The sequence below is a fragment of the Cynocephalus volans genome, chromosome 14 (assembly GCF_027409185.1).
Source record: "Cynocephalus volans isolate mCynVol1 chromosome 14, mCynVol1.pri, whole genome shotgun sequence".
Taxonomy (NCBI): domain Eukaryota; kingdom Metazoa; phylum Chordata; class Mammalia; order Dermoptera; family Cynocephalidae; genus Cynocephalus; species Cynocephalus volans.
Window position 1 is genome coordinate 102,380,331 of NC_084473.1, and position 13,023 is coordinate 102,393,353.

Genomic DNA, 13,023 nt, shown 5'->3' on the forward strand with positions numbered 1-13,023 from the left:
CCTCCATTTATTTATCTTTAAACTGTAAGCAACTGTTTTAAAGCAGGAGGTGTACAATCGAGCAGAGGTGGTAGCTTTCAGTGTGGTGGGAGTGTGACTCCCCACCTGCACACACAGAAACTCTGGATGCTTCCAAGCATCTGACCTGGGATCATTTTTCCTTTCAGCATCTGCTCAGGTGAGTGGATGTTGGGATTTGCCTCCATCTCTTAAAGGTAATCACTTCCCTTGCTCTAAGAAAAGCTCACCTGAAAAGTCATGTAAAAGTCAAAATCCATTTTGCCGTTATGGCAGAACTTATTTTAACACGTCGTACCTTTATAAAAAAGGACAAAGAGACTGCATCTGCAGGATAACAAAAAAAAGTCTCTTAAGGGAGTAATTTTTTGAGAGATGGTTTCAAAATCATAGAAGAGCATCAAGGTGCCGCAATCAAGATACCAGCGCAAGCAACAGAAGTGAAATTGATCAATAAATTGATTAACAGAAGCAAAATATGGAAGACAGACTAACCTCTTCAATCTTGCTTTCGATTTTTAGTTCACTGTTTTCCTGGATAGACCTGTTGAGCAGAAAACTATGAAACTGAGATCAATTGAAAGGCTCTGTGACTTCAAAGTCTGTTTCTGGACAAATTACTGTAACACAAACCCAAAGCCATCTCCCTCCCTGCCCAAGGAGCAGTCATAGGTGCCACTTCCCTCCAGAAGGGGTGTACCAGGGAAAATAACACAGCCATGGAGAGGGAATCTCCTTCAATCCACCTATGAACATGCTCAGTATTGTTTCTATAAACCAAAATAATCCCAGTTCCATGTTACACCCAACTCGGGATTTTAAATTAGAAGCAGGAAGTAGTGTCTATAGGAGTACGTGTTTGTCTGCTGGGCTTTCCCTGGGATTTAAACGCAAAATGGAGTTTTTCCAAGTAAAAACACAGAACTCCTTTAAATAGGACCTTGGGCACCCCACCCAGCCACACACAGCAGCCTTTGTCAAGAGACACAGGCACCCTGGCAGTAGGAATTGGATACACACAGTCCCACCTACCTTGAAAAACCAATTCCACATGAAAAGCCTCCTGGGGGCACAGTAACCTTTTACCCTTGTAGCCTTGTGCAGGGGCATTAAAATTCCAATACAATCATCACAATTGTAATTGTTATTCTTACATTTTTTAATACCACGAAATAAAATGAAGTAAATTTTTCTTTAAATGGAAAACTGTACTAACAGCATCAAATTTGTTTTTTACAACAAATGCTTATTACTTTTTGATGAGAAACAATGGCTATTTTTTTTACTTGGTAAAGAGATAACTACCAGGAGGATTTTACTTTTGCAAGTGTCCCTCCTGCTCTATTAAGAAGCACAAACACTGCTCACTCAGACCAGAGGCTCCCCGGGTCAAACCCCAGGACAGATACGACAGGTGGTCTCGGTGTCCGCTTCCAGTAGCTTCCTGGGCCATGCCAGCCAGGTCCCCTAAGAGAGCACCTTCTCAAAAAGTTTTGCAAAAGCCCCCCCTGTGCTCCTGCTTAAGACACCCAGAGATACAATGTACAAATTTCAGTAGTGTGACAGCTAGGGCCAACCCTGTTGTCTACACAAGCAGGGAAAAGGACAAGGTGGGCGAGGTAGAGGAGTTGTCCACGGCTTTACATCTGCTCTTCACCTGGGTAAACAATATCCACAGAAGAGAAACCACCCAGAGCTGTGAATAGCAAAAAACTCAATTTCGTTTTAAAAACAGTCTTCGATGAATCCATGACATATATCAATGGTATAAGCCATATATAACAACTGACACATGTCTATAAAACCCAACAATAGCCAAGTAATTAAAAACCATTACCTCATATTAACGAAGTTTCCCCAAACAGCTGTAAGAAAAAAGAAGAGGGGAAAAATTAATATTAATGCCACAAAATTCAGGGATTCCAATTGATAAAATTTTAAATTTTGACCAAGATTTTAAAGTTCACTAAGAAAACTAAATTTAGCTCATCAAGACAATAAAACGCACACTTTGTTTTCAAAAGAATTAAGTCCGACTAAAAAGCAAGTGGAAATGTGATCCTGTCCCTCCCTGTAGTTTTGGAATACCTCTTTTGGGTCTTGGAGCTCAAGGTTACATGTGTTTTGATAGACAGTATGTCTTCAACCTTTGTTTGAGGAAGAGCTAGCAACAAAAACAAAGAACTGCACACCTGAAAGAGACCCCAGGGTTCAATCTAACCTCTGCCTTTAAATGTCGATGAAACCAAAACCCACAGAAGTTACGGCCAAAGTCAAGGCTCACCTCCAACTGGAGGCCTGTCCTTTCTCAGCACTGATCGACCTCCTTCTATTACAGGCTCTCTGATTATGGGCACCTGCTGGGCAGGTTGTCTTGTGCCTGTGTACAGCTGGCCTTCAATGAAAGTGTATAAATTAGCCCTGGCCTGCCAGTGGAATTTTACCAGGGAAGACTTTAAAACATAACACTAGACTATGAGCAATCACCTTAAATTACTGAGCAGAGGAAGCAAGAAATGAGAGAAATTAAAATAAAACTATACCATATTCATTATTCACTTAAAAAAGTATAAAGAATGTTCATAATAATTTTGAACCAGGAGATTTACTTTTGAGTATTATTCTCCGGAGATAGATAAATATATATATACAGGAAAGTTGCCTTCACAAATACTAGTATCATGGCCTTATTTAATCACACATAAAAAAAGGAATAAATCAAAATACCCCACAATTGGAGGACCACTGTATAAATTAGGATATAGTGCTTTGATAAAATCAGAAAGCCATTTTAAATATGACTATGAAACTATGTAACATGTTAAAGTAGTTACGACAGTACCAGATGAAAAAATATACACACAGTATGACTTCCATTAATACAAAATACATTTTAAAAAAAAGACTGTATGAAATGACCAAAATACTGAGTTTTAATAGCAACATGAGTAACTGCTTATTTTTCCTTGTATTTAGATGCTGGCCTTGCTTTTTTAAAAGGAGGGAAGAGATTTTTAAACCTTTGCTAAACTCCATGCCCCTTTTATCCTGTTCTTGGTCTCTCCCTAGACACCTCATGAGCATCTGGGTCAGTTCTCAGCTCTCGGACACCAGGCACTGCTGCCAGCACCAGAGAGCCCACAAAATCACTAATATGCCACCAGCGGCCAAACCCCTGGGCACCTTTCTTTACTGTGCTGTCTCAAATAAACACACGGTCGCACTGTGGATCTAGGATGAAGCTATTCATCAAAACGAGTAAGAAGCTATGGAACCATGTGCACAGGAACTGCCTGTTCCTCAGGGTGTCTTCTGGGTGGGCAGCGCCTTTGACAGCCTTTTCAAATCACTCCACAGCTTATTCATTTATTGCGTTACTTTCTTTCCAACCTTTTCTCAAGTCAGGATAAAATGCCTATTTCAGAGACATCTCTCAATCCTTCTGTCATCACTTAGTCCACCTTAGAGTATCAAAGGAGCCGTCCAGACGCTTTTTCTTCCCTTGACCGTGATCTGCTGAGCCCTCTCCCGTGTCCGACGGGCCTTCCCTAAGACATCTCTCTCTGGAGGGCCATGCTTTCCAGATCGGCCCCAGACACTGACGTCCAAGCCGCAGCTTTGCCACCCTTTAAAAGTGGGTGAGAGTGGACATAAATGGACAATGCCAGGATCTGTTTCTGATGTGACACCTCTTCAGCTCTCCACCCCCAGCTGACAGAAGAGCTTCGAGAACCCCTCCTCCCCAACCAGAGGCCCGAGGCAGCCCTCTGCAAGCACCCCTCTCCTCTCCTCTCCTCTCCTCTGCTCGGATGCTCCCCTTCCCAGTCTTCTGACGCATCCGTAGGTGGTCACCCCGAAGCACTTCCTGCTCTGGGTGACACTGGTGGCCTCCCTGTGTAGCCACAGCATCCCCTTCATGTTCTGACCTAATTAGGAGCTAACAGGTGGGTCTCCCTGCAAGATGAGGTGTTTCCTTATTCATCCTTTCAACACCAGGCACATGAGGTCCAAGACCCAGAATTAGTAGAGTGGATGTCAAATAATTTTTTCCCTTTTCTTACGACATTCATCCCTTGCTTATTACTTTTTATCTTCAGAAGTATTATAACCAATTCATCTTCACAATGTTTTTATGTCAAGTGTTTGTGGCCTCCTTTTAAATTACCAACAGTTCCACCTGGTTTGCTTTGGGCAGCAGACTGGAACTCAGCACCCAGCACAGACCAGAGATCTGACACCCCTGACAAGCAGGACCAACCCCTGCATTGCTGCGATTCCACAGGGGAAAGCACAATTTCCAACAGTTACGGAGCCTGGCTCCTGCAGTTTTACGTAGAGTAACCTGGAACGCTGCAGGGCACAGGGCTTCAAAGTTAAACATTATTTAAAATTATCGTTGCTTCAAGAATTTTGCAACCTGTTTGAGTTATTTTGACCCGTCTTTCAGTGCCTCAAAGGGATAACTGCGCATTCCTAACAGATGTGCTCTATAAATACCTGAACTAAACTGAACTGAGTTATATACAATATATCAAGAGTCATTATCAAGAAAAGTATAAAAGAAAAAAGATAATTATTTACTGTTACTGACAAAGAAAGGGCTTAGAACTGAATTCCCTTCCACATCTTTCAAGATATTTTAATTCATTCTAATTTTTAACATTTTGTTTTATACTGTATGCAAACTCAGGCATACCAGTTTCATAATTCTCATTATGTCTGTATCTAGACTTCGTGGTAGGCAGGGAAACAGTTCAAGAAAATCTATCACATACAAACTTTCATTTAGGGCAAAAAATTGAGTTATTTTTACAAGTATGATCCTTTTCCAACAACGAAAAAATTAAAATGCTGACCCAAACTTTCATAGTCTGTGTTAGCCTAACTTGGTTTCTTTTTTTTTTTTTTTTTTTGTCTTTTTCGTGACCGGCACTCAGCCAGGGAGTGCAGTGGCCAGTCCCATACAGGATCCGAACCCGCGGCGGGAGCGTCGCTCGCTCCCAGTGCCGCATTCTCCCGAGTACGCCACGGGCTCGGCCCCTAACTTGGTTTCTTAAATACTAATCAGCTATCACTTGAGATAAATCCTCTTAGAGCAGTTTCTCAATATATGAAGTCTGTGATCTCCATGGATTCATGAATGAGTTTCAGGAAGGGTGGTGTTGGAGGTTGAGGGGGACTCAAAGAACAGGCAGAATTGCGTGTCCATAGCTTTCTAAAGTCCTCCAAGGAGTTCAAGACCTTGAGCAAACTAAAAACCACCAATTCAGAATCCACAGAGGCTTGGAATTTTGGCACATTTGCTTTAGAATAGGGATAGACCCCCAATGCCAGGCCACACAGAAAGCACAGATTCCTCACCAGGAACCCAGGTCGGGGGCAACCCTTTCAATGTCCTACTTTAAGTACTGCTAGATCAGACAAAATTACTATCTCCATTTCACACCTGTCCATTTTAAATGGCTGCAATGTGCTTTAGTATGTTTTTGTTAGGCATTCTGGTCACGATTTTAAGCTGGAAAGCACATATACTTTTATATACTACGCCACGGGAAGAAGTGTGACTTAAGGAAATTTTTCTCCTACCCCATCCATGGGCACTCACCTATGCGACGCTGTCTGTAACACATGCCCTTACGTACAATAAGACATCCTACAAGCCAGTGTGCCACACGTTCACCAACTCAGCTTAGTGTATTAGGCAGCTCCCAACTGCACGGGACCCCACGGGGACCCCACACTGGCTTTGCCTCCCTTTTCCAGTGTTTCCTAAATTCCTCCCTCACTTATCCACCAGCCATCCCATTCAACAAACTCAGCACAAGGGGTAAGACCCAGCACACAACAGCTTCACTGTCTGGAGGCAATGGTGGGGGCTGTGACCCACATGCGTCCCAAGGGACAGAGAGGACCCCAGAGAGGAGGGCCTGGAGAAGGCTTCCCAAAAGGGGTCCACCTCGGTCTATGGGAAATAAAAAGCATGACTCCCTTTCCTGCAATAAAAGTGGAGCACCTGCCACTGTCTAGATGCGGGGAAACCACCCAGGTCACCAAGACCTAGACCTTCAGGACTGGATGAGAGGGAGAAACAGCAGGCCCCAAACAGCAACAGAGGGCGGCAGGCACCGGGCTTAAATGCAGGTTTTTGCTTAAAATTCGAACATTTATGTATTGAGCCCTTGCTAGGAGCCAAGCAATGTGTGAGATCTGGCAGCCAAGATTCCTGGTCCACACCGCCCTTCAGCATTGAAAAGGCTCCCTTGGACTCAGTGACAGAGAATGGGGGCCGCGTGGTGTGGTGGGGATCTGATGCTCCAGTCTCAGCCCATGAAATCCAGTGCTTTCCAGGGCCTACAGATCCTTACACAGTCTGTACGTCAGACCTGCGGAATCAGAATCTCTGCAGAAAGGCCCTGACATCGGTATTTTGTAAATGTCCCAGGTGACTCTAAATCTGGGGACCTGCTACCACCACTCACCTACTGCCCACCCCTCTGTTCTTACAGTCCAGGCCCCTGTCTCGGGGCCTGTGCACTGACTCTCCTCTCATCTGCCTCCTCCCTCAGCTCATCCGAGCCTCAGTGCAAATGTTACCTTATCAGAGGGTCCTCTGCACACTCGGTTTGTGAGAGCACCCCCACCCCATCTATTCCCTCCTGACCCCACTTAGCCTTTCTTTCTCTTCACAGCACTCTTCACCAGCTAACATACCCATGTATCCATTTATCCACGAGTGTACGTTTATTGCCTGCTCCCCCCACAAAAGAAGCTCCAAGGCAGCAAAGGTTGTGTTCAGTGCTGTTATCTAGGGCGCCAAGATAGATGGACACAGTGTGTGCTCACTGAGTATTTATGGAAAGAAGGAACAAACGAGAAAACCTCCCCCAAATGACTGGGAATTGATTCTCCAAGGTAGGAGTTGGCAAGCTTTTTCTTTTTGTTTTTGGATGTTTTTTGGTGGCTGGTTGGTAAAGGGATCCAACACTGAACCATGCCTGGTGTTATCAGCACCACACACTAACTAACTGAGCAACTGGCCCGTTCAAACTTTTTCTATAAAATGCCAGAGAGTAAGTATTTCAGGCTTTGCAGGCCATATGGTCTCTGTCACAACTACACAACCCGGCCACTGCAGGGTGAACACAGTCATAGGTGATTAGTACAAATGTGGCTGTGCTCCCATACAACTTTACTCAAGAACACAGAAATTTGAGTTTCGTACAATTTTCAGGTGTTGTGAAATCGTATTCTTTTTTTGACTTTTTTTCAACCATTTAAAAATTGTTAAAACCTTCTTAGCTCCTGGGACTTGCTAAAACTAGCAGCGGGCTGGACTTGGCCAGTGGGCCATAGTTTGCCAACCCCTGCCCTAAGGGAGTGATTCTAGTCCAGGGAGTTTTTGTCCTTGAGGGGAAAACAGCTGGCAGCCACCTGTATATAATATGCATCCTGTTGCAGAAGTGAAGGCTGCAGTCAATGGAGCCCAGGTGAGCAGGCAGGTCGCTGAACGGTGAAGCTGTGGAGCTGTGTGTGGCCTTGTGGGAAGAGAGCCGAGGCTGCAAGGTCAAGATGGGCCAGGAGACTATTTCTTAACAAGCTCCCTAGAGATCCTGTCAATGAGTCAAACGTGGGCACCGTGTTTCCTATAATATTATTCCAAGAAAGCCAGTGAGCAACTGTCCAGTGTGATGAAGGGTAACGAGATGCTCCAGCAGTGCCTGAGCATCACGACGTCGCAGCGTGAAGGACAGGTGGCAGCGCTGAGAGCAAGTCATGCAGGGCAGCAGGAAAGGGCAGCAGAAGTGCGGGGCGGGCTAGTGGGCTGGGACAAGTACATGTGGCTCGAGGCATCCTAATGGATCCACATGGATGTCTAACAGGCAGCAGAAACAGAGGCCAGTACCAGCCAGAAGCACAAACAGGGGACCAGCACAGGCCGCATGTGCCCATGGCTCACAGAACATGTCCCTGACCACTGGTCACTGCAGGGTGATGGCCACAACCCCAGGGGAGCTCGTGATAGCACCAAGGCAAGTGCCCAGCAATCACTGCCGTTTACAAGCACCTAACTCCATGCTGGCCTTTACCCCTCGCCTCTCACAGCACAAGATGGGAGCTTACTAGCATCATGTGATCTGCCCAAGGTCTCAGGGCTGGTGCCCACTCAGCCCTGAGCCACCCCTTCCAAGTGTGAGGCCTCTTTCGAGGCCTGTGAGACCTGCTGAGAGCTCCAGAACTGTTCCCATCTGCACAGAAGAAAGGCACCTGTTCACTTCCAAACTTGTCCTCTGAGCTAATCCCCTATCCCCAGATGCTATGTGGCACATGCTCAAACTAAAACTGAGTGAAATCAACCTCAGTGAAATACTTGGGAGAACAAGAAAGCCTACTGAAACGTGGAGGATGTTCCCTGTTTCAGGAGAATGAAGAGTGACTCCGACTTTTCATCATGCAGGGCAAGAACACTTTAATCTAGAAGAATATTCGAAACAGAAATCTTGTACAGAGGACACCTTGAGCACATTTAAAATGAGTACTGGCAGACAAAGTTCCAGAACAATGGTGGGGCACGCATTCAGATGCAGACTGTTTACCTTTCCTCACAAGCTTTCCTGAGCATGTTAACTGCACCAAAACATCTACCAAGTGCCCACGGCAGAGCTGTACAATGTCCATGTGTGTTTTCTACAAAAGGAGCCTCCAAGGTGGCACTTTTAAAAACTGCCCCCAAATTCTTTTGACACACCCTCTGTGGGGTCAGGGTGTCTCTGTGTCCTCCCTTGAATCTGGTGGCCTTGTGCTGCTTGGACCACAGAGAAGATTGGAGCTGGTCACAGACGGCAGGTGCTTCCGCCTCATTTGCTGGGACACTCTATCTCAGAGCCCTGGACCACCATGCAATAAGCCTGAACACCCTGAGGCTGGACAGGTCACACGTGGCCCTTCTAACAACCAATCCCAACCAAGAAGCCACCTGCAAGTGGACCCCCCAGCCTGGCTGTTTGAGCCATCCCAACTGAGGTCCCAGACTTCACAAAACAGAAAAGAGCCACCCCCGTCTCAAATTCCTGAGCCACAGAACCCACGAGCAAAATGAAATGGCAGCTCTTTTCTACCATTAAGGCTGAAATTTTGGTTAAGCAGCAAAACATAACCAGAACCAAAAAAGAGCCAGCCCTGTCACTCCCTTTAATCTACTGATGCTCAGATGTCCCAGTCACAGACCTCAAATCAAGCCAGTGTAGAGGATTCTAAAAGCAAATGTACTTCACAGGGCCTGGTTTTCCAAAGCCTTGCAGTTTCAAATACTGACCTTGTGGAAGACTGGAAATTTTCCTCAGGCTATAAAGTCTCTGGTGTAAGATAAAGATTTGTGGCAAGCAAAGTTAGTGGCTCAAGGACAGACTAGTTACTGATTGTTATGTAAAGATAACAGAGAAATTGCTGTAAGGAGGAATGTTTGCTAAGATCAAGCATTTGTTGATAGGACCTCCTAATTGCCTCACTGGAATGTCATCTGGCTTGTTTCACTGAAAGTTACCAGCCTATATTGTTAAACTATAACCCCACCTATGTTCTCTTCCTGTAACTTCCTGGTCTAGAAAATAAATGCAGGAAGAGAACCCCAATTTGGGGTTAATTTCCGAAGGAAGGGATTCCTCTCCCTTGAGGGTTCTGGGAAAGTTAACCACTTCAGGGCTTCTCACTGCTCAGAAGAGATGGGCTTTGAGTAATCCTTTGCAGCTCCGTCACCCTGGGGAAGTGGGGTGACAAATCCATGGGGGGCAAAGCAACAAGCCAGGTATCAGGGCTAAGTCCCTTCCACCCAAAGCATTACCTACCCTGTGCATCTGCACACAGAGACTGGCCCACCTGGGTTAAAAATGAGGGTCCAGTCTGAAGTCCTGGGGAAACCCCTACCCACCTGACCTCCACCTGCCCCCTTCTGAACAAAACCTTCAATGTGCCTGGGAAAAATGAGCCTTTCCCTACATCCAAAGAACCCCAACAATCCCAGCAGTCTGGAAAACAGCAAATTTTGACTTGAACTGGATAAACTTTGAGGTGGCATGACTAAAACGTCTTCTCAGATAAGAATATGCCTTATTCTAGTAATAAAAAAAGCACTGGACTTTTTGTCTAAACTGACCAGAAAGTTCAAATTAGAAGATACTTTTAATTCTACAAGTAAGAAAGGAGAATGTGCAGAAGCAAGGGGGCTTCCCAGTCTCCAATTCCCACAAAGCAGCTGAGGCACTAACAGGTCAGGCAGTAAGATACACCAGAGACTAGCAGCCACTGAGGGGGCCCCTCGCCTGAGCCCTAACCTAAAGTGCTGTTAGCCCCAGCCCTGGACCATGCCCAGGCCAGAGAAGCCTCAGCTGCTGTCTCAGCCTGCCAGGCCTGTTCTCCTTCAAAGTGCTGACCCAGGAGGAAAACTATCTCAGATGGAAAGGCGATTGGGTGCCCGAGCTCATTTTAGCGGAGGGTGCCTGCTTATCAGAGCTCCCTGGGGCCAGACCCTGCCCCCGGCCCGCCCGCAGGTCAGCCCTCCAGACAGGAGCCGAGAAGCAGGCAGGAGCGCAGCACTGTCCACTTGCTGTCCTGCAGCCTCCTGCCGCCCCAGCTGGCTGGTCCTGAATCCGGCTATAAAACCCTCAGTAGTGACTCACACCTTCCCGTAGGCTTACCTAATAAAAGCCTAATTCCCAGGGGAAAATTCTGCCCCAAGAGGTTACTTTTTTAAAAAGGTGGTTAAAAGTGTAGGAAACAGTGGCCTTTGTAGATGACATCTGGACCTTTAAAAAGTCTTTACACATGAAAATGTCAGTGTTAAGTGAAAAAGACAACTTAGAGAATCACACATGTAGTAGAGTCAGTGTTCTAATTTATAAAACTATAGGTTGAGCATTCCTAATCCAGAAAGCTCCAAAATCCAAAACCTTTTGAGCACCAACACGACGTTCAACAGATATGCTCATTGGAGCATTTTGGACTTTGAATTTTCAGATTAGGGATGCTCAACCGGTATATTTTCTGCAAATATTCTAAAATCTGAAAGATTCCCAATGATTTAGTCCATGTAAGGGAATATTACAGCTTTCAAAGTATAAGGTAAAATCCCCCCAAATTGTAATATAAGTTATAAACTAAAATCCTCCAAACATGTAAGTTAGAAGAGCAGAAATTCAAAACCATTTACTTAACTATCTCAAGAAAATTTACTACTCTGCTTTAAATGTCTGGAGAAGAGGGTCCATAGGGACCCTCTGTGGGTAGAATGGACAAGTGCTTGTTTAGAACAGACCTACACAGTGTGTGTCCTGGACCCTGGCAGCAGCATCTCTTGGGAACTCATTGGAAATGCAGATTCTCGGGCCCCACTCCAGGGCTCCTGCTATGGTCTGAATGTTTGTGTCTCCTCAAAATCCACATGTTGACATCCTAACCCCCACCATGATGGTACGAGGAGGTGAGGCCTTTGGGAGGTGATTAAGTCATGAGGGTGGAGCCTCATGGATGAGTCAGTGCACTCACGGAAGACCCCAAGAGTCGCCTCACTCCTCCCACCACGTCCTTACCAGCCACCGAATCTGCTGGTGCCTTGATCTTGGATGTCCAGTCTCAAAAAGGCGACAGAGAAATGTCTGTTGTTTATAAGCCACTCAATCTATGGTATGTTTGTTACAGCAGCCTGGGCTAAGACAGCTCTGGAATCAGAAACTCTGGGGTGGGGCCCAGCCACCCGGGTCCCAGCAAGTACTCCTGGTAACGATGATGCAGCAAAAGCCTGAGAACCTCTGCTGTGGGTACCACCTTCTCCTTCTCACCTGCTCAAATCCTCTATGACATTCCATGTTTTGGTAAGAGAAAGAAAAGTGCTAAACAAATGTGGGAAATAATCCCTCTGCTGACACCGCTGTGCTCCAGATGCCCCCTCCATCCCCCAGCAGCTGGCAGCCCCTTATGATTCATCCTTCACATGCCCCCCATTCTGTGCCCACCCGCATCGGGGCTCCGGCCACTGCATCACCCACAACCTCCTTCACTGTCCTTCTGATTCAGCCACCTCCATGTGGCACTTCTCCCGTCTTTGTCACTCTCCTGCTCAAGATTTCCAAGTTCTCCAAGCCATTTTAACTGCCCACCTCCAACTATCAAAGAATCTTGAGCACGCACCCCACTTACATGCACACGCACCACTGCATGATGTTCATTATAACACAAAAATAATAAATGTGAAAGGATGAGGTAAAAAGTGGGTGTAACACAGCAGCGCCACAATCTCTTTCCACAACATCCCAAGTGGGGATCCCACGGGGGACACGAGGGACGCCTTGCTAGCCCTTGGCCCTGCCCTGTTTCCACTCCTCCGTCACCTGCAGCAAACAGTGCAGAGCACACCCAGCCTACCCAACACACAGACTGCCTTCTGGCTTCTTCTATCATGTCTGCACTCCCTGCCCATGAAATGAGTGGCACTGACCATTGGTGGTCTGGTCTCTCATGGACAGCACGGTAGTGCTGACAGAGCTCTCACCCTGGCCCATGTGCTGCGCACACTAGGACCTCATCCTGCACCCACTCTGCACGCAAAGCCCTGCATGGTCTCTGGTGTCCACGCCCCCCTCCCTCCCCTGGCTCCCCACGTGTCAGGCACAGGCAGAGAGAGGGCCTCTCTCAACCCAGGCCACCCTCGCCCCAGCGCTTTCCCCCACCCCTGCTCCTGGGAGGATGTCCGAGGGGTCCTTTGTGATGAGGCCCTGCTCGCCTCCACGGTCCCCCACCACAACACTAACCCCCACGTTCTTTCTGGCCTCAAGCCTTGGTCTGCTCTGGACTTCTTCAAAGGCCCTGCCCTGTGCCTCTCCTCGTCTGCACCTCTGCCGCTTTGCCAAATCCTGTGTGGCCTCACCACCCCTCAGATGCCACCTCCACAAGGAGGACAGGGTCCCTGTCCTATTCATTCTGTGCATCACATCGCAAGGTAAACGTAACAGAGGA

At 46.7% G+C, this 13,023-nt stretch overlaps 1 protein-coding gene across 5 annotated transcripts in view; it reads right to left on the minus strand.

Annotated features, from left to right (window-relative positions):
• Positions 1 to 13,023, minus strand: part of UXS1 (UDP-glucuronate decarboxylase 1) — a 151,948-nt gene that overhangs the window by 123,431 nt on the left and 15,494 nt on the right. For 3 of the 5 annotated variants that reach the window (XM_063078026.1, XM_063078023.1, XM_063078025.1), the window contains exons 2-3: positions 1,856 to 1,883; positions 514 to 577 (exon numbers count right to left, since the gene is read on the minus strand). The exons of 1 other annotated variant lie outside the window; for it this stretch is intronic. In XM_063078026.1, the coding sequence (XP_062934096.1) occupies positions 514 to 577; positions 1,856 to 1,883 (92 nt within the window). Of the gene's footprint in view, positions 1 to 248; positions 294 to 513; positions 578 to 1,855; positions 1,884 to 13,023 lie in introns of those variants that run through there. One more of the 5 variants, XM_063078024.1, reaches the window with a different exon arrangement.